The sequence below is a fragment of the Rhinatrema bivittatum genome, chromosome 4 (assembly GCF_901001135.1).
Source record: "Rhinatrema bivittatum chromosome 4, aRhiBiv1.1, whole genome shotgun sequence".
Lineage (NCBI taxonomy): Eukaryota > Metazoa > Chordata > Amphibia > Gymnophiona > Rhinatrematidae > Rhinatrema > Rhinatrema bivittatum.
In genome coordinates, this window is record NC_042618.1 from 89,227,603 (window position 1) to 89,249,544 (window position 21,942).

Sequence of the window (21,942 nt, forward strand, 5' to 3'; positions counted from 1 at the left end):
AGTCGCAGGAAAGACCAGAAGTCGTTGGGGGAAAATAGATGCCTTGGTACAGGAGTGGCCGGAAGACAAGTTGCTATATGCTTTTCCTCTATGGCCCATGTTGGGAAGATTAGTCTGGAGGATCGCGTGCCACAGGAGGGATGGTGCTCTTGGTTGCTCCAGATTGGCCTAGGAGACTGTGGTATGCGGATCGGTAGTGGCTCCTGGCGGAATCGCTCCTTCGGCTTCCAGCACACAGGGATATGTTGCGGCAGGGTCCTATTCTTCACGAAGATCTGAATCAATTGTGTCTTATGGTACAGCCCTTGAAAGGGCTTGCTTGTTGAAACATGGATACTCTGCAGCTGCGATTTCCACCTTGCTATGAGCTAGAAAGTTCTCCACCTCCTTGGCCTATGTGTGGGTTTGGCGAGTGAGGGCTGGTGTGAGGAGTGAGGAACTTTTCCTTGTTCGGTGAAGATCCCACTCATTTTGGAATTTTTGCACAATGGCTTGAATAAGGCTTGGCACTTATTTCCTTCAAGGTACAAGTAGTGGCTCTCGTCTATTTCAGAGGTCAAGTGAATGGCAGGTCCTTATCAGCTCATCCTGATGTGGCCTGTTTCCTGAAAGGAGTAAACATCTTTGTCCTCCCTTTGCAGTTTCTGATGCTTTTATGAAGTCAATTTGGTTTTGGATTTCTTAGTGGGTCCTACATTTAGACCAATGCGTAACCTGACCTTGCAGTTACTGACCTTGAAAACTGTGTTCCTTGGGGCAAATTGTTCTGCACGTAGGGTTTCCGAACTGCAGGCCTAGTCTTGCCGGGAGCCATTCCTCCGGGTGACTCCAGGGGTGGTAACAACTGTGTACTGCTCCTTCCTTTCTACTGAAAATGGTCACTGACTTTCATTGAATCAGTTCATCTCCCTGCATTCTCTGGACAGAGAAAGATGTAGAGGAGTATTGTATGTCGCGACCCTTGGATGTCAAAGAGACAAATTGTCCGGTATTTGGAGGTTACTAAGCCTTTATGGAAGGCGGATTACCCATTTGTCCTTCACAGTGGTACTAGGCAAGGACAGCCAGCCTTGTGGGCTACCATAGCTCGCTGGATTAAGGAGGTAGTGATGGCTGCATACGTTGATGCTGGGAAGCCATTACCTAGTCAGGTCAGAGCTCATTCCACTAGGGCTCAGGTAGTGCCATAGGTGGAAGTGAAATTGTCTTCCCTCGTCGACATTTGCCAAGTTGCAACATGGTTCTCTTTACACACTTTTTCCAGGTATTATCGTCTGGATGTGCAGGTCTGGGAGGACACAGCCTTTTCATGTGCTGTTTTGACTGGACCATGGGCAGCCTCCTGCCCTATTCAGGAGTAGCTTGGATATATCCCACTTGTTCTGGAATCATCTTACTGGATGCTATGAAATGAGACATTACTACTTACCTGATAATTTCCTTTTCTTTAGGATATTCAGATGAATCCAACTTCCCTCCCTTGGCTGCCCAATGGTCCTCCTCCATGGCTACGTGTTACAGGGGTTACTGGTAAGTGTTTGTCCAGTCCCTAGACTAGTGTTAATACATTCTTGAATGAGCTCAGTGTTGCCCGAGTTAGTCTGTTCACAGTTGCTTTTGAAGAGAATACTGGCAGGCTGATGTCACTGCAGGGGTATATATACTGACTTCAGTTTGCTCCATCTCCATCTGCTGGTAGAGGTGCATAACCCATTTGTTCTAGATTCATCAGACTGTCCTAAAGAAAAGGAAATTATCAGGTAAGTAGTAATGTCTCATTCTTTGAGGTAGTAGCCTCACAGTCCCTTCTTTTGTGTCAAAAAGCATCCAAGTACTCTAAACCTTTGAGACAGAATGAGGCTCCTCTTGGATAATTCACAACCCAGCCTAAACCTTGCAAAAAGTCAATTATCTGTTTGGTGGCTTGCTTGCTCTCTTTCTCCAACTTCACTCTTATCAGCCAACTGTTGATATGCAGGTGAACCAAAATTCCCCTTTTCTTAATGCTGTTGCAACCACTACCATCACCTTTGAGAAGGACCATGGAGCTGTGGCAAGACCAAAAGGAAGAACTTGAAACTGAAAATGTCCATCTAAAACTACAACACACAGGTACTTCTAATGTTCCTTCCTTATGGGAATATGAAGATAAGCTTCTGTGAGGTCTAAAGAAGGAAACAACTCCTCACTGCCATTATGATTGATCTTAAAGTTTCTATTCTGAAATAAAAGATTAAGTAGTTTGTTGCCCCCCCACCACCACCACCCTTTAAATCCAAAATTGGATGAAAGAAACCTTAAGAATGCTCTTAGATTAAGAACATAAGAAGTTGCCATACTGGGTCAAACAGAGGGTCCATCAAGCCCAGCTTCCTGTTTCCAACAGTGGCCCATCCAGGATACAAGTACCTGGCAATTACCTAAACATTAAATAAATCCTATGCCACTAATGCAGGTAAGTAGTGGCTATTCCCTTAGTCAACGTGATTAATAGTTTATGGACTTCTCCTCCAGAAACTGGTCCAACCCTTTTTTAAACTCAGCTATTCTACCTGCCTTTATCACCTCTTCTGGCAATAAATTCCAGAATTTAACTGCGCGTTAAATGAAAAAGAATTTTCTCAGATTGGTTTTAAAACTGCTACTTGCTAGCTTCATAGAATGCCCCCTAGTACCTGTATTTGTCTGAAAGAGTAAATAACCAGCCAATTCAGCTTTACCCGTTCTAGTCCTCATGATTTTATAGACTATCATAATTTCCCCTCAGCCATCTGTTCTCCAAACTGAACAGTCCTAACTTCTTTAGGATTTCCTCATAGGGAAGCCATTCCATCCCTTTTATCATTTTGTCGCCCTTCTCTGTACCTCAAACCATAAGGTAAACCTCCATTCAAAAGCCATATTAACCTCTGGTAGAAATTTTCCTAAAAGCCAAAAGAATAAGACATATCCTCCAACAGGTCTAGGGAATCTTAATACTACCCACTCAACATTCAGCCTACAGAAGCTACGGACCTGATGTTGATATGAAGTATTGTTCTCAGGTTGTGTGGGATGAGATCTGGGGAATTCCAACTGAATTGACCCTAATAGATAACTCCCACAAGAACAAGAAGCAAATCTGCCTTGACCAATGAAGGGCTATTAGGATTAGAGTCACCCAGTCTTCTCTAAGCTTTAGTACAGTTTTACAACTAGAGGAATTGGAAGATATATGTACATAATACATTCTCCCCAGTTTATGGATAAGTCATAGACTAGCTTACATCTTGGGTCTCACAAAATATATGGAGTAGAGTCTGACCCATTGAGATCTGGGAACTGGAATCACCATTTCTAGAGCAAGACAGCAGTGTAGAGTCATCTTTACAACCTCTCAAATTTTTGAAGGAACAAGGAGAAACCATAAAAGCCCACCCATAGTTTACATTACAACATTCGTTGTAATGTAAACCGGAGTGAAGGCATTGTCAGCTGTACCTTGGTATATAAACAAATGCTAAATAAATAAATAAACCCATCCTGATTTATATCTAAGACCTACTGTTCTGAAGTAACAGATCCAAGTCGGGGGGGGGGGGGGGGGGAGGACCCACTGATAGACAGCTGCCTATACTCAGAGTCAGAGACTGAATCCTGTACAAGTTTTATAATTCAGGAGGGACCTGCCCCTCTCAATGGACTTTCTTTACCCCTTCTTGGCCAACCAAAAGAATTGACATCTAACAAAAGGTCAAGATCTTCAAGAGATATAGAGGCACCCCTGTCTATTCCTTTCTACATCATTAAATCTATTCTAGACTAGAGTCATACAGAAAGAACTACTAGGCCTGTCTTCTGGCATTCTCAGGATCTTAGAATCCCCCCATACCTTGGCCATCTTTTTTAGATCTCCCTTAAAAAGTGAACTTCAGCAAATTGGTTTTTAAAATTGAATCAGCCGACTAACTTCACAACCAAAGTAGTCTCCTGGATGCTAATATAGAAGCCATACTTCGGACAGAGGTATATCCTTTGAGACCTCCACTGGCTCCCAATCTCCTTCAGAATTCTCTATAAGAGTCTCACTATCATACACAAGACACTACACAACCAAAACATACACTAGCTAAACGACTCTACACTTCCATACCTCTAATAGACCCACCAGATCTGCCTACAATGGAACCTTACACATTCCCTCACCTAAACTTACCCATCTTACCTCCACGAAAGAATGAGCACTATCTATAGCAGGAACTTCAAACTGGAACGCAATGACCCTGACCTTAGTCTGGAACCCTGCACCCAGAAATCTAAAAAAAATAAATAAATAAAAGCCTGGCTCTTCAAAACAGGCCTTCGCATAATCCCCTTCCCCTTTTTCCTTCGTCCTTTCCACAGTATCTTATGCAATCCTCCTGTTCAAATCCCTTGCATTGCTTATTCCCTTCCTGTTGCTTGTTTTGTTCCTCTCCCTTTTGCTATAACTCACCATGTTTAATTAACTTTGTAAACCCCCTTTAAGGACTGGATATTTTTTTCCTTTTCCCATGCATAATGTTTATTTTACTACCTGTTCCATGTAAACAGATGTGATGTGCAAAGGAAGATCGGTATAAAAAAATCTTCAAATAAATAAATACGAAGTCAAAAGGAGGCATCCACCAAGTAAGCAGCCCCCGGCTCCAAGTGGGCAGCAATGTCAATGTCTCCATTGAATTCCATGAGTTCCTCTTGCACATGCTGGGTTAAGTGCAAATCTAATCTTGCAACAATGCAACTAAATGCTGCAGTCTGGATCACCATACTCACGGCTTCGAAGTCTTGTTTTAACACAATGTTTTCCTATCATGGGCATCTTTTAAGGCAGCACCACCTTCCACAGGAATAGTAGTACATTCAGTCACAAAACACACAAGAGTACCCACCTTTGGAAATTTGAATTTCTCCTTCTGTTTGGATACCAAGGGATAACACTTAGCCCAAGTCCTCACTCCTTTAAAATTCATCTCTGGAAAAATCCATTCCAAAATCAACCATGATAGGATCTTCTAGAGAAGAGGTTGTCTTATTCTTCTCATCACCCACAATATTTACAGTACACAAGGACTTGCGTAATCAAGGAAGAAAGTTCTTCCTTATGGAAGAGGTGGACCATAATTGAATCTCCTCTTCCTCCTTCAGGAGGCAGTTCTCCAGTTACTTCCTCCTCACGAACATCCCTCCCCCTTGGGCATCTAAAAAACATTCAAGGAATCTTCAGAACCAGAATAACTCCTGTCCTCTTCTCTGCTGGCCTTTTTGGACTTTTCTTCTTTGTGCTGCATCTAAAGCAGAAGAAAAACCTTGGGTGGATTTAGGGACAGAACTCTATCCCATTGAAAAAGCTTGCTGTAAGCACCTAAAAATTCCTTGGAAAGAGACCAAGGCCACAGAGGCGGCATTTACAGCAGTAGGAGATGGACCTGACACTGCACTGTGACTGGACCAGTATAAATTTGATCAGCAGGAGTCAGAGACAGAGGTTCTCTCGCCCTTTCAATCCCTTGCGTTGCTAAGGCAGCAGACATGATTCCAGAGGCCAAAATCTCACCAACTGAAATTACAGAAAGTCAGTCAAACCTGCTGAAATAGCTCCCCCCCCCCACCAAGCAGTGGAGTTACTGGCATTTTTCAGCCCCTGTTGCTCCAGATATCCATAGTACAGTTTTTCCTGAGCTCCTTGTGAAGCTTCTTTGTGCTGCAGCTAGAACAGAGTGTTGGCTTCTTTCCGCACTCTGCTGAGGTAGTCACCACAGCCATGTCAAAAACATAGCTGAGAATTAAAGTTAAAATCTTGAAACACTCAGCCTTAAATACTGAAAAGCCCTGCAGTAAAGACAGGCTCTCTTCTCTGCAAGTCCAGGTTGCCTGTTTTTAATTTTACTGCACAAATAAAGTAGAACACACTACTCATTTAATACTAAGAGAAAGGAGTTTAAAGGCAATACAAAAGAGAGAAGAGGGTGGGGGGGAGGGTTGAATAAAGGAGTAGCAAGCTAATCCCATCTCACCCTAGCTAGCTGAAGGAAGGAAAAACCTTTTACTTCAGGCTCTTCCTAAATTTTGGCTCCTCTAGACCCAAGATTAACTCAACTGAGGGAGGGAAGGAATACTAAATACATTTCAGGAGCAGATTCCTATCCATCTATTCAGGGCTCAGTTCACAACACAGGATGCTTTCCTACCATTTGCTGAAGACCGAATACTGGTAGGCTATCAGCATGGATTCCTATATGCGAGACATCAGCAAACCTGTTTATCTCTGTCTCCATCTGCTGCTTGGCGAGCATAACCCATTCATCTGGATTGGTTTGCATGGACAAGGAATTTTCTTCTTTAATTTTTCTGCTAAGGGTGTTTAAAGTTTTTCAACCACCCCTGTTCAGTCTAACCAAAGTGAATCAAAAAAATCAATCAAGGTGAGGTTATACTAACTCATCTGAACTTCCTGCTGGTATCCATCAATATATGAACCAAAGAGCACACTTGTGAAAGAAAACTTAAAAACAGAGGGAGATCCCATAGAAATAAGATGCACAATTTTTACTCCAAGTGTAAAATTAATAGAATATATTTTAAATAAAAAAAAAAGATTTATAAATAAACCCAAACAAGCAATGAATCCAAGAAACTTACAAGATATTCATACAAGAATATAGATATTACTTGACATCACCAAGAGCTATTAGGGGACTGGCAGGCAGGATAGCAAGGCAAAATAGTTGTTCTATTTAAACCCAGAATGATCAAGAAAAATCATCAGGGGCAACACCACCTTTTGGTTGGGGGAGGCAAACAAATCAGCTTCCACTCCTGCTCTCCAAACTCCTTAGTTCTTGATGAAATGTGGATAAAAGGGTTTGTTAGGCCATGACCCTGGTGGTCTACCTCATTCTCCTGCCTATGAAAAAAACATAACAGAAAACAAAACAAAAAAAATACACAGGCAGAAAAGACACAGGTATTGGGAATAAATCTATGACAAAACTAAAGAACTAACGTGACTGGGGTGGGGAAAAAGGAGTAAAAAAAAAAAAGCGTTAACTAGTAAATATCAAAAATTTAAAAAAAAAATTTATATATATATAAAAATATGAGAGAGAGAGAGAGAGTTAAAAGGGGAAAATACAAATACTACTCTCATAATGATGCCAAAATCTCTTCACACAAGACAATTGTCAATCATAATTGCCCAAAAACCCATGCAAACAGAGCATGCAATTTAAAAAAAATAGGAATGCACATATTGTACCAAAGAAAATACTACAAGTGCTAACACATTCAAACAGCCAAACTCAGCCAAGTTTCAACTTAACCGTTTCAATTGCATGTTCTCCATTATGTCATATATATATATATATATATAGCATCATTTTTCACTTTTATTCTTACAAGGGATAAAATATTATGGAGCTTAATCATTTTATTTTCCAGTTGTATGACTGAAGATTTTAGCTACAGTTTGAAATATTTCTCTCTCCACTATAAAGAATTTAAGTAAAAATAAAGTTAAAAATTGTGCTATATATACTTACACATATGCAACTCACAAAATTACTAAACAAGAAAAGATGCCAATACTTTGCTAAACTGGAAGTAGTCCCCCCTACTATAGCATAATGTGAAGTGTAAACTGGCACTAGATACCAACTACAGTGCAGTATTACTAGCATGGCTCTGTACAGGAATTTTGCAAAACAAATTTAATAATGATCCTTTTATATTTGCAGCATGGAAAAGTGCTTTATGAAAAACGTCAATATGGAAAAGCCAAATGGGCCTGTATCAAAATGGAAGAAAAACAATACGAACAGAGCACATGTCTAGCTTTCATGAAGATTATGAAGTACATTTGTGAACAAAACTCTGCAGGTAATGTCACAATGCTCATTTATTTAGGGGCATGATGAAGTAAGTACTGTGTATGTAGGCGAGGAAGATGAGGGAAGCTAGTTCAGTGGGTTTACAGACTTTCGGGCCAATACAGTAAAATCGCAGGAGAGCGCCCACTCTCCCATGCGCGCGATACAGTATTTTAATTTATTTAAATTAGGCCCGGAGGTAAAAAGAGGCAGAGGCTGTCAGTGGGTTTGACAGCCAACGCTCAATTTTGCCGGCGTCTGTTCGAGCCCGCTGACAGCCACGGGTTCGGAAACCCGGATGCCGGCAAAATTGAGCGTCCGGTTTTCGACCCGCCAGCCATGGGCCCATTTTAAATTTTTTTTTTTTTTTAAACTTTCGGGACCTCCGACTTAATATCGCCATGATATTAATTTGGAGGGTGCACAGAAAAGCACTTTCCCGGTGCTCGGAGAAATTAGCGCCTGCCTTTGGGTAGGCGCTAATTTCTGAAAGTAAAGTGTACAGCTTGGATGTATATTTTGCTTTCTGAATCGCGCGGGAATAACTAATAGGGCCGTCAACATGCATTTGCATGTTGCGGGTGCTATTAGGTTTTGGGGGGGGGGGGGGGGTTGGACGCGCGTTTTGGACGCGCTATTTCTCCTTACTGAATAAGGGGTAAAGCTAGCGCATCCAAAACGCGCGTCCAAATGCCGGCTAACAGTGCACTCCGTTGGAGTGCACGGTACTGTATTGGCCCGTTAGTGATGAGTATTTGAAACACAACTATTTTCAGACTGACACTAATAAGCTGTTTAAAAACTTAAAAAAACCTTAAATACATACACAGCTCGCATTTCGTTTGTAAATTAAGAAACATCCTACCTCAAGTAGTGGAAACACTTTGGAAATCTCACTGAAACAAAGGCTTAGGAATCCATTTCAGTGAAATGCTCATAAAAATTAAAGGTCTAAAAGAACCCCAACAGAAGTTGACACCTGCTATGTCCTATCACATACAGTCAGCTAGAACCACAGCACTTAAGAGGAAAGTTTGAATTCATGGGGAATTAATTTTGCTTTAGATATTTATAGAAGTTGTCATTTCTCCTAAACAAATTATAAGAGGTACCTTTATAAAATCTTGAAAATTTTATTTTATGTAAGTATTTTAAGTCCCATCCAGTGACAATTTAGGTTTTTGCCACCCTAAGCACTGTTTGCGCTATCACGCCCCACTATCCCAACAAGGATGGTCTACTCCCTGTACAGATCCTTAAATAATGAGCCTTCAACTGCTTAATCTCAGCAAGTGAACTTTCCATACATGTTATTGTATGTTTATTTTAATATGTATGTTTACGTCTTGGTAGTCACTTTGAACCCTGGCAACAAATACAGGTTATAAATTTGAAATGGTCTACAGCACAGCCCCACAATTTCCTGTGGCAAAAGTTTAAAAACATTGACAACACTAATTTCAAAACCACCAATTGAAAAATGTATTAAAACTCCTAAATGATCACTTAGGGTAAAACTACTTTCCAGACTAACCACCAATGAAATCTAAAATTGGGGAATTGTTTCCATAACAGGTTGCCACACACACTATTCCCTATAGTGTCATTATCAAAACCCACCGTATGTCATGATTAAACAGCCTTTTTTACACAATCTTTTTCTTTAATTAAAAAAAAAAGACTTTCAAAATGCACTTATCTTTAATGTAGTTTAATTCCAATTTCAAGTATACAGACACCCTGTTTGCTGCCTGGGATAGGAGAGGTTGGATCAGAAAGCAGAGGACTTTTCTGGGTGAGTGAGATTCAGCATACCTGCTGCTGAAGGGAATTGCAGAACAGCAGCTCACAAACATTTTCAGAATTATGACTGAGAAATTAAGTTTGTAAGAGGCTGGTTGATATTGCACTTTTACCTTTAAAATAATGCAGCTGATCAACCAAGCAGACTGCTTTCTGCCATGCAACTCCCTCATACTGAACCCAGGGCCAGTTAAAGGAGGACCTTCCTCTGGGGAGCAGTCTCAGCCAATCAGCTCCCTTCTTACAAGTCTGTGACAAGTAGTCAAGATACTGTTAGGACTAGATTGGAGTTTCACACAAAAGTGGCGAGACCCCATAAGTTGACTTGCCTATATAATTTTGAAATTGAATCTTTTGTCCAAAGGATTCAATATCCTGCAACTACAGCAAGGACAAAAAAAAAAAAAAAAAAAAAGTTCCACAGAAAATTTGTGCAAGCAAATACGTACACAGAATGCTGTGGGGCAAAGTTGCAGTGTTTTTGCAAATGTTTTTGCATGCATGGTTTCTCCCCTCCCTCCCCTAGAGAAATATTTTTTTTTCCAGAGCTTGCAAAAATTTTAATGTTTGGATAAAAGATGGACTATTTGAGTGTTTAAGTAATTTTTCTGTAACTAAATACAGTGTTTCTTTTCCATCTTCTGCAGCTGCTGTGTTTCTAGTGCATGCATTTAAGATGTTGTATTTTTTCAGGTTTGTACTTGGGGATGACTATCCCCATTCTAACTACAGTGCACATAAATGAGACTCAATCAGAGCTCACAAACTCTGTGACAGTGGCATACTACCTCCCGTCACAGTACCAAGAGCAGCCACCTCAGCCTTCTGACTCGGATATAATCATTGAAGACTGGCCACCAACTGTGGTATATGCTAGGTAAACAATATTTTACTACTATTCTAGTACTATCTCTAGGTGCAGAGAAGGGCAACCAAATTCATAGAGGATGGAACAGTTCCCTTATGAGGAAAGACTAAAGAGGTTAGGGTTCTAACCTGGATAAGAGATAGCTAAGGGGAGATACGATAGAGGTCTATAAAATCAAGTGGCGCAGAATGGGTAAATGAAAAATTGGTTATTTACTCTCTTTCAAAAATATACAAAAAACTTGGGGACACTCCATAAAGTTATTTAAGTAGCACATAAAAAAAAAATCACTCAATGCACAATGAAGCTCTAAAATTCACTACAGGAAGATGTAATAAAGGCAATTACAGGTGAATTTTTCAAATGAGTTATGCACGTAAATGTAACATACTTTCATAGCGCTTTTAAAAGGCCATTTATTGGTGTAAAGTGCATTTACACATGTAAAACCCAAATTTAAGCATGTAATTGCTTTTTAAAATCAGGACCTTAGCGTAGATGAGTTTAAAAAAAGGTTTGGACAAGCTCCAGGAGAAAAGTCCATAAAATCATTAACCGGGTAGACTTGGGGAAAGCCACTCCTTATCCCTGAGCGTAAGCAGCATGGAATCTATTGTTCGGGATCCTGCCAGTACTTGTGATCTGGTTTGGCCCATACTTGGAAACATGATACTGGGCTTGATGGACACAATCTTACCCTGTATGGTTTTTGTGTTAATAAATACTTTGTATTTAAAGAAACAGAACTAGCAATGTTCTTCCAATGATCATCTTAATTTGACTATTTAAGGCCAATACTCAAAAAAGGCAGAACGCTAAATTTAAATAAGTTATCCTGGATATTCAGTAGAATAAAACATCCTGTTGAATATCCCCAATTAAAGTTATCTGTATAGATTTAAACCTAACTGCTAACTTTAATTGGGGATATTCAGTGGGAGGGATATAGGACTTAATCAGTGCTGCAGACTAAAAAAAAAAAAAAAAAAAAAAGCTCATCTCAGTCTTCAACCAGGATCCTAGCCCAGCACTTTCAGCATTGCTATGTTAGTTAAGGAACACAGGTAAGCTTACACTTCCAGTGTTGCTCAAAACAGCAATATTAAAAGTGCCAGGCTGGGATCATGGTAGTAGCATATCAGGATCCCAGCTGAACATTGAGATAGTCAAAGATTCTGGGAGGGTTGAAGAGGTAGGGCTGAGATGGTGAAAGGGAGGGAGACAGTGGAGAGCTATGTTTGGAACCTTTATGGTGAACTAGTGAGTGGGAGGCAGAGGCCAATCGCACGTTGGAAGTTTAAATCCTGTCAGAGGGATTGGGGGAAGCCCGAGGTTCAGCCTGGCAGGACCCATGATTTGCAGCTTGTTGGGGGGGGGCTGCAGGCAATAACTAGACTGCTAGAGGCTTTTTGGTTTCTGGGGGGTGGTTTTTTTGTTTCGTTTTTTTTTTTTGGTTTTTTAATTCAGCTGTACCATTTGACCAGCTATATTCTTTTGAATATAGCCAAGTAAGTATAAATTTATCTAGCTACACGAGGCCTGACAAGTTTTTCAGCTAACGCTAAAACTGTTTGGCTAACTATTAATATCAGAGAGTTAGCCACGTAAGTTTTTCAGCTAACTCAGCTCTGCCCCAGGCCACCACAAAAAGATTCCTCTCTAACAGGGTCATTTATCAAACCACAATGTGGCGTTATCGTGTGGGTTAGGACCTTACCGCAGGTGATAACGCCCTATTGCATGTGATAAGTACCGCATCACGGTGGAAATATTTAAATTCGGGAAAGAGGAGGAGTTTGAGTAGGGCAAAAATTTTAATTCCGCTACCCTTGCAGACGATAATGTTTTACACATTATTGCCGGCAGCAGAACTGGAATTAACACCACCTTTTCTATTGGCGGTATGGGTGTGGTACGGGCAAAAACACACCCCCTCGATGTGGCCGGCTACACAATTTTGCCGCCCCCCCCCCCTTTTAAGCACTGTTCATCATTCTGCTATATTTATAATAGAATGATGAATCAGCCTTATTTAGCTAAAGTATCAGAGATATTCAAAACTCAACATTTAGCAAGATAACTTGCGAGCCATCCGGCTAAACTGTTTTGAATATCAGCCTCTTTATATGTCTGCTGGTCTTATTTCTAGCTTTTTTTTTATCCATAAAAGGTATTTTGTTTGATATATTTTTAGGTTTGGAACGTAAGGTCTGGGGTGCAATATCTTCTACATAGCTGCAGGAACATAAGCAGTTCTTTAATTCCTGTCGAGAGCCTACACTAAAAGTTTACTTAAAAGATTAAAGCACATAAGTATTGTGCATGATTATATACATTTGTTTTTATATAATTCATTCAACAATACTTTTGATAACAATTATAAACCAGGAACCCAATATCTGAATGACAAAAAAAAGCATAAAAAAATGTCAAACTGACATTTAAGAAGTTACATATTTTTTCTTAACACCTATGAAAATCTTTGCAGTGTGCACATTGTTATGAACTCAGTTTGGTACGCATTGGTTCTTGCAGGACTTTCAGCGGTGCCACTAATGAGAACATCATCATGCAACAAATCAGCCTTCTAGCAGAACTCCTGGAGAGTCCAGAGCTCTGTCTGCAAGATACATTCATTGTGGCCGCATATACAAACCCAGGTGCTGCAGATCGACAGAATGAAATCTGGCTCCTGCAGAGACCCTAAACAAAAACTTCCCATGTTCATTTTTGCCACACACCTCAGAATAGTTTATAAAACAGAATTATGGTATTATCTGTAAGTGAATTGGTTACATACTTGTTAATTGTAATGTAAACTTCAAAGGATTTTCTTTAGAAAATAGCAATTTTTAAAAATAGATGCAGCAAAACAATCCAACAACTAATCTCAGTTTAAATTCCTTCACTGACAAATGTTCTATGCAAGAATTGTTTTACCTTTAAAATATTAAATACAAAGCTACATATATTCTTGATTTATATTTTAAAGCCTTTACCTGTTATATTGAAAGCAAGAGTTCCTCTTATTTAACAAATTTATTTTCAGCTATATCAGTATTTAAAATAAGCTATAAAATATCTAACCTGGTAATGTACATTACAGGATGCTTAGAACTTAACAACTCTGTTGGTGTCTGTAAATAAATATATGTTTTCACCTATCAGCAGCAACAGCAACTGTGTGGGATTATTATGTATTGGAATCCAAACAAAAATATTTGGTGGTGCCAAAACAATTTCAATATAGTTTGAGCAGAAATGCTGCTAAATAAATTATTGCTGAATTCTACAAGTAAGAAAGAGGCATTACATATCTCATCTAAGATATCGATCTCTCTATATCTATTCAAAAAAAATGCACACATTATAGCTTTAAACAAAAATCATGTATAACAGATTGTAACAAATTGCTCAGTTTTACTTGAAAAAACTGTATTGTATTACAAAAAAAATTACGGTATATCCCTAATCTGTTAGATCACAATTCACAAATAACAAATAAGGAGCACAGTAATCCTTAGACAATCCTCCAACACGAAAATATTTAAATACAGCAATGATCCAATGGTCCTGTACCAATAAAGCTTAAATTGTCTTAATTGTATCTTGTTATTAGCATAACAGTTTGTCCATGTAAATTTCTCAACTGCAAGACACAGCTCTTCACAAAAAGGCGGAGCGCACCGTTACCCCGCGATTGGACGCGTGTTTTGGATGCGCTAGCTTTACCCCTTATTCAGTAAGGGGTAATAGCACGACCACAACGCACGTCCAACCCCCTCGAACCTAATAGCGCCCGCAACATGCAAATGCATGTTGATGGCCCTATTAAGTATTCCCGCGCGATACAGAAAGTAAAATGTGCAGCCAAGCCGCACATTTTGCTTTCAGAAATTAGCGCCTACCCAAAGGTAGGCGCTAATTTCTCCGGGCACCGGGAAAGTGCACAGAAAAGCAGTAAAAACTGCTTTTCTGTGCACCCTCCGACTTAATATCATGGCGATATTAAGTCGGAGGTCCGGAAAGTTGAAAAAAGTAAAAAAAACAAAACCAAAAACAAAAAAATAGAAAAATAAATTTTAAATAGGCCCGCGGGTCGAAAACCGGACGCTCAATTTTGCTGGTGTCCGGTTTTAGTTTTCGTAGAAGTCTCTCCTGAGGGACTTTGTCAAACACCTTCTGAAAATCCAAATACACTACATCTACTGGTTCACCTTTATCCTCATGTTTATTAACCCCTTCAAAAAAATGAAGCAGATTTGTTAGGCAAGACTTTCCTTGGGTAAATCCATGTTAACTGTGTTTCATTAAACCATGTCTTTCTATATACTCTACGATTTTGATCTTGAGAATAGTTTCCACTATTTTTCCCAGGACTGAAGTCAGGCTCACTGGTCTATAGTTACCCAGATCGCCCCTGGAGCCTTTTTTAAATATTGGGGTTACATTGGCCTCCCTTCAGTCTTCAGGTACAATGTGAGATTTTAATGATAGCTTACAAGTACATAACTGGAACATCAAATTGCAGTGAACAGGCAACAGATAAGTGGAATACAAGTAACAGTCTGCAATGATAAAAGATAAAAAGAGAAAGATAAGATCAGCACAGCTATGAAAATGGAGAGCTTAGAGAACCTAATTAAAAATAGAAATTTATGTTTTATAAATTTCCCACAGGATCCATTTAATTCCCCAAAGGAAATGTTCAAGAAATATATGTTGGACATTTTACAGATAGATGAGAATGCTATCCCTCCGATAAAGATTTTTTTTACCTGCCTAAAACTAGATGGCAAACGGAGGTTGGGATTGCAGCTGAGCCTTTACAGAACCAATCATTGAATATTTCGCATATTCTGGAGACTTCAGATATAGAATTGGTGATGCCAGCTACTCTACTAATGACGCTAGCTCTGAAACATAAGGAATTATACTGCTGAGATTATCTCTTTGCCATAGGAGTGAATTATTTCTTGGTTGTAGTGTTAGAGCTTTTCCCGATGTTACACGAGAGGCACAATTTAATTTAATTTAAAAAACTTTTTCTATACAGTCGTTTAGTAGAGCACCATCACAACGGTTTACAGTTAGGCACAAATATGTTTGGTTTCTAAATTATCCAAAAGGTGCCAGTATTATACGGTTACATAGTTCAATAATATACTCTAAATGGGGAATGGGTGTGGTTACCATTTATGATTGTTAGCATAATCATATGTTTATACTGTCTTTCTAATATAATACTTAAATATGAGAAGAATAATAAAAATAAGCAACTCTGCATTTTATAATGGTGACTTTCAGCTGTTTTTGTGTTGTTATTCAGCTACCTCACTATGAAATGCTTTTTTGAAGAGCCATGTTTTAAAGCCTTTTTTGAAGAGTTTTAAATCTTTCATTAGTCTTAATTCCAGGGGTAATGTGTTCCATAGTAAAGGTCCTGCTAAAGATAGTGCTCTCTCTCTCTGACTTGGGTCAACTTTGCTGTTTTGACTGAGGGTATGGTTAGTAGAGCTCTATTGGCTGATCTGAGACTTCTTTGAGGGACATGTAATCGTAGTGCGGTGTTTAGCCAGTCAGCCTGTTTGTCATTTATTAGTTTATGCACTGTGCATAGTGTTTTAAATTGTACTCTTTGTTCTATTGGGAGCCAGTGTAAATCTGCAAGTGTCTGGGTGATATGATCTCTTTCCTGCTGTTAAGATCTCAGGTTTTATCAATTGGGGGGGGGGGGGGGGCTTTTATTTAAAGTTTCCATGCAAATGCATAATAAAATATAGAAGTAATACGTATGTTTTCTTTGAAAAATACTGAGACACCAGCAAGTTCCAAGGTGGAAGTTATAAGTTCCTGATAGAAATTTAGATCTCTGTGTCTACCTAGCTTATTTCTTTTGTGAAAAAAAAAAAACAAAAAACAAAAAAAAAACAAACAAAAAACTTTCTTTAGGTTGTGTACAACCATCCCCCTCTCAGTTTGAGGACTCTATACAGAGAAATGTATAAGTTTATTTCATGAGAATTGATATATTTTGTTTTCAAAATGTATTGTAATTTCTCTGTATCTTTTCAAGATATTTAGTTTACAATTGTAAAATTGCATAAAGAAAAAAAAAAAAAACAAACAAACAACGTCACAATATAAATTTAAAAAAAAAAAGTCAACCTTTGATGCAAATATCTTATTACATTCCTACATCCATATATAAGATCAATACAGCATCCTCAGCATTTTCCAGAATATAATCAGTCTATACAAAAAAAACAGATGTGAAAAAATCTTATACATAAACATGTCAAATATAAAACATAAAGGAGAAATTGAAACCCTACCAAAATATCAGGAACTTGAGCATGATAAAGAGACTCACCACTGCAAAGTTGCCATCTTGATAAACAAGTCCCATGAACGATATCGCCCAATCGAGGTATATATAGCATAAGAATGCCAGAGTCAAAATATTCAAACACATGGTGCCCAATCAATTTAAATCATTCAAAACACCCAAAAATCTTGGAATCTACACTATTTTAGTACATTCTGAGATGTCTCTACCCACTGAATCTAGTATGTCATCAGCTGGACGTTACCCATCTAATAGTTGTGTTCTTTGCAAGTTATATTTATCCCTTAGCTCTTTTATCCATCCTACTTCTGGTAAGACTATTTTTAAAGTCTATGACGACATGTGATACATCTTCTGTTATTTATATTATCCATTGTCCGTGTAACCTACTATATGTAGGTAAAATGATTAGAAAGATTAAGGTATGCATCATGAAACAATGCAGTAGGATTTGGAATTCTGTTGATATCTGGGGTTTTTTTGTGCTTCAGCATTTAAATTACCAGATGAGGTAGAGATGTCAGCAAGATGTTGTCGAGAGTTGAGCAGCGCTAGATTTTTTATTTAAAAAACCATAGCTCAGGGTGGTTTGAATGATAAAACTGATTGGGCATCATGTTTTTGAAATTTGTGACTCCGATTGGCTTTCTTATGATATATTCCCAGATTGGACGATATCAGTCATCTGACTTGTTTATCAAGATAGCGACTTTGTAGTGGTGAGTCTTTTTCATGCTGAAGTTCCCGATATTTTATTAGGTTTCAATTTCTCCTTATGTTTTATACTTGTGATTTATGTATATGGATGTTTATTGTTTCAAGTATGTTTTTCACATTTTTTTTTTTATAGACAGATTAAATTCTGGAAGACGCTGAGGATGCTATATTGATTTGATATATGGATGTAGGAATGTAATATGTGATATTTGCATAGTAAGAAGGGGGTTTTTTTTTATTTCTATTGTATTTTTTATTTTATTTGAATTTTTTTTTTAATTTTTTGTATAGATCAAGAGGAACTGTTATATGTAGTTGAACGATCATTCACATTCCTTGGAAATAATTAAGCGTTTCTCTACTCAAATACAAATGTATTCTACATTTCAAGTTTGGAAAACAGAATTTTATTCACTTGTGTTTCCATCAGAAATTGTTGTGGACTGTCCCCTGAAGAAGCTATGTGTAGCAAAACATGTTGGGAGATAGTCTGTTTATGGACTAATATTTTTATGGTGATGTGTGAATGTGTGTATGGTGTTGAGTGTTTGTATTTTTTATCTATTTTGGATGGGTACAGTACTATTGTAAAAGATGTGCAATATTTGTAATCAGTTTTTATAGTAATTTAATTTGTATTGTGTTAAAACATTTTTTTTTTAAGAGCTGAATAAGCATGTGGATTGTATAATTCTGACTGCTGGACTGCTGTATTAGGCCTTGCTAAGCCTGTGCAGGCACATCAAATACATGCTATGCTGTTTGCTGTAAGGGAAGCAGCTAACTACAACTACAGGATGTGGGCCTAAGTCAGTGAGAAGTGAAGGATATCTTGCAGGACATGTGTGTGAGGGCCTTATGAGAACCAACTACAAAGGGAGAATACAGAGACAGAATAAAGATTATCTATGTCTTCCTACAAAGTATTGTGGGGAGATGAAAATAGCATGGAAAGTTGGAGCCGAAAGAAAGGAAGGAGAACAGATGTTGGGGTACAGGTGGTCTAGGGAAAGTAATCCAGGCCAGAATGACATTTAGAAATGATCAATATTTGGCAACGGTAACTAGAAAAAAAAATGTATATAAGCCTTATAAGATTGTGACATAGGCAAGGAGGGATCTTATGCATTCCTCCTTCCCAGACACACATACTGTGATTGGCAATGATTTATTTCCTATAATAAACATTTTACTAAATTTCTCAAATATCTGAGTCTTGTGTCTGGTATATGGGGGCTAAAACCATACAGGATAAAGATGACCCAACAGATGTAGTATATTTGGATTTTCAGAAGGTGTTTGACAAAGTCCCTCATGAGAGGCTTCCAAGAAAACTAAGTAGTCATTGGATAGGAGGCGATGTCCTTTTGTGGATTGCAAAGACAGGAAAGAGTAAGATTACATGGTTAGTTTTCACAGTGGAAAGCAGAGTTGCTTAAGAGTCCCAACATGGAAAACTTATGTAAAATTTTCTAGAACTTTGACTTGGTACACTGAGCTTCCCAGCATACCCTATACCATGTTCCACGAAGGGTCCCTCTCCAGTCTTTTAATATACACATATTTATATACATACACAAATATATATTTATATGTCATGACGACTAAAATCCTGCTGTCCTCAGAACACCTGTTACAGGTAAGCAACTCTGCTTTCTCTGAAGACAAGCAGGATGGTAGTCCTCACACAGGTGAATCCCTAGCTACAGGCTGCTCCCCAACACAAAAAGGGAACCAGACACCCAAGCAGGTGCCAATGGGAACAACAACAAATTGCTGTTGGTAACAGAAGGGGGGAGACAGCCTGAACCCAAACAATGGGTTCTAGGCAAGAAGAATTGGGTTCTACACTTCAAACAGGTTCCAAAGGACAGCCTGGCCAAACCTATTGTTATATCAGCCACCCTATCCAGACATTAGTGAGATGTGAATGTGTGGAGAGACTCCACATCACAGCCTTGCAGATCTCTTCCACAGGAGGGAACACTAGTAGATCTTTGGCTGAGGGTTCCAGTGGCTATAGGGCTTCTAGGGCCTGCCCCCCTTTGAAACTGGTCTGCGGGGCATCCCATTCCAAGCTGATTAGCTGTTGTATGGCTTGCAGCAAGGGGAAATGGTGGGAGGCCTGACGGAGCCCTTCTAGGAGAGGGTTCATCTTTGGTTCCTCTGTGACACTTGTGCCTGGAATGGCGAGCTCCTTCAAGCTGAGAGCCACGAGATCTGGTATCTCGTCTTTGGAGAAGAAAACACCTCATGTTCGGTAAGATTCCGTTCCTAGAGGTATTTCCCCTTCCTCCAGGAGGTCTTGATCCTCGTCCGAGGTGTCCGTATCCCCTATAATGAGGCTTTTGGCCGGGGGAAGCACATCACTGGAAGGCCTGGAGGGCCCTGGGAGGCAAGGGACCTCTGGTGGCGGCTGTGTCATCGGTGGTGGCTGCATGTGGACAAAAGTGCGTAGACCCTTAAAGAATTCTACCCAGGAGAAGGATCCTGGGTCTAGATTAAAGGCCACTGCGTTCCCCAGGGACCCCGTTTGGGGAAGAGTCGTGCTAGGGATAGAGAGGTCCGGGGGTACCATCAGTGGATCTGGATTCCTGTACTGGCTGGGAAAAGCCTTGTCCAGGTTCTCCCAGGGCCTCCTCACACTGTAGACACAGAGCCGTGGCCTCCTCATGCTGCACCGCTCTTATGTGGCAGGCTGGGCAGAGGGCTTGTTCCTTGGTTTTCTTGGCCGGTGGTGCCATGGTTTTGTGCGCGTAGGTTCGTTGAAACCAGGTATGTGCGTTTAATGTGCTCACTGGGAGGCTTAGCTATGCGCTCCGGGTGTGCCCAAGATGTGTGTGTAGGCCGGGATGTACACTCACTGAGATGCGCCTGGCACCTATGCGCGCACCACTGTGCGCACAAGTAATTCGTGTGCCCAGCTTGTCCCCGTGCGCACGGTTTAGTTAGGCGGACAGAGCAGCGAAATGGAGCCGGCAACCATGCGAGCAAGATGGTGACCAACTCAGAGGGTCTCCACGTGGGAGGACCCTCGTATCCGATCGGGGGCTAGCCCGGCCCGGGCTGATCAACCCGATGGTACAGACGCCGGCAGGCGATCTGTGCGGCTATCCGAGCCTCAGAGACCGGACACTTAGAAAAACGTTTTCTACCTTACCTTGTCTCGGCGTTTCCCGAATTCATTCCGGGTGGTCTCAGACTGCGGGGAGAGAGGGAAGTAACTTCACCGCCGCGCTCTGTATTGCACCCGCTGCCGCTCCTGTTGCCGGGGTCCGAGTCCACGCCGGGAACCGGCTACCGGACCGAGGCCTACCTCTGAGGGATCTCGGACATCACCTCAGGAAATCTCAACTGGGGGAGGGACCCTTAGGTATCACCGCAGGAGAGTGGGGCTCGTCTGGAGAGGTAAGATTTCTTCTTTGTTTGGAATTTTCTCTCTTTGGTTTGAATACTCTTAACGCTGAGCAAGCGTGTATAGAGTCCCGACTGCTATGGAGACTAAAAATACTGAAGAGCAGAGCTTCCTGCACGGGTATATGTACTGGTGCCAACGTCAGATTGAAATCTGACTCAGTCTCCAACTACTACTATCAGGAGCACACTATACCATTGGTCCTGAATCCATCTGCTACACGCTAGGAAACAAGGATTTGTACTTACAGTGGTTTAATCCAATATTGAGCCTCGTTAAGGTATTCACAACTGTGCTTATTTCTTTTGTACATATTAATATAAAATGTTAAACTACACAGCAGATAAATATTTGTTGAGAGAAGTATTTCTAAAGTCTTGTGCTACAGTTGCTATAAATTGTTTAATGTGCCATTCTCATCCGGCATACTGAAACCAGCCACAATTTTATCGCATTTTCTTTCATCCTTATATTGTGGCGAGTCACAGAAACTTTCCAAAAAAAATACAAAGTTTTGAATTTTTCTTCAAAATACTACACTGACTTTTGGTCCCAAAACAGAACCATGTTCTAGCAATTTCATTCCAAAACCAGAGAAACTGAACACAGATTGCTTCCATCTTCTAAAATACATTTTTAAGCTTGTTTAGTAACTGCACCTGTCTGGCACATTTTCATTTTACTTTTGAGTAAAGAAAGATGGATTGCGAATTATCCAAATTTATGAACTAAGTTTAAGATCTTTTAGGGCATTACAGCCTGTGTCTCAGACGCAATAATCTATTGCTCTTAACAGTCACATGCTAAGTTTTAACATTACTCTTTAATACATCATGCCAGCTTACAATGAATAGTTTACAAAATCTGCACCAAATGAAGCCTCAAGTTTAATTTCAAACAGAAT

The 21,942-nt window shown here is 39.8% G+C and overlaps 2 protein-coding genes across 6 annotated transcripts in view; one reads left to right on the forward strand and one right to left on the reverse strand.

Moving 5' to 3' along the window:
- LOC115089972 (heme-binding protein 1-like) overlaps positions 1-14,339 on the forward strand; it is a 37,782-nt gene extending 23,443 nt beyond the window's left edge. Inside the window, exons 3-5 of one of the 2 annotated variants that reach the window (XM_029598467.1) lie at positions 7,755-7,896; positions 10,383-10,566; positions 13,093-14,334. In XM_029598467.1, coding sequence (XP_029454327.1) covers positions 7,755-7,896; positions 10,383-10,566; positions 13,093-13,264 — 498 coding nt within the window. In that variant the 3' untranslated portion in view covers positions 13,265-14,334. Of the gene's footprint in view, positions 1-7,754; positions 7,897-10,382; positions 10,567-13,092 lie in introns of both variants that reach the window. The other variant, XM_029598468.1, reaches the window with a different exon arrangement.
- Positions 1-21,942, reverse strand: part of FANCM (FA complementation group M) — a 293,517-nt gene that overhangs the window by 252,381 nt on the left and 19,194 nt on the right. The gene's annotated exons all lie outside the window — the stretch shown is intronic.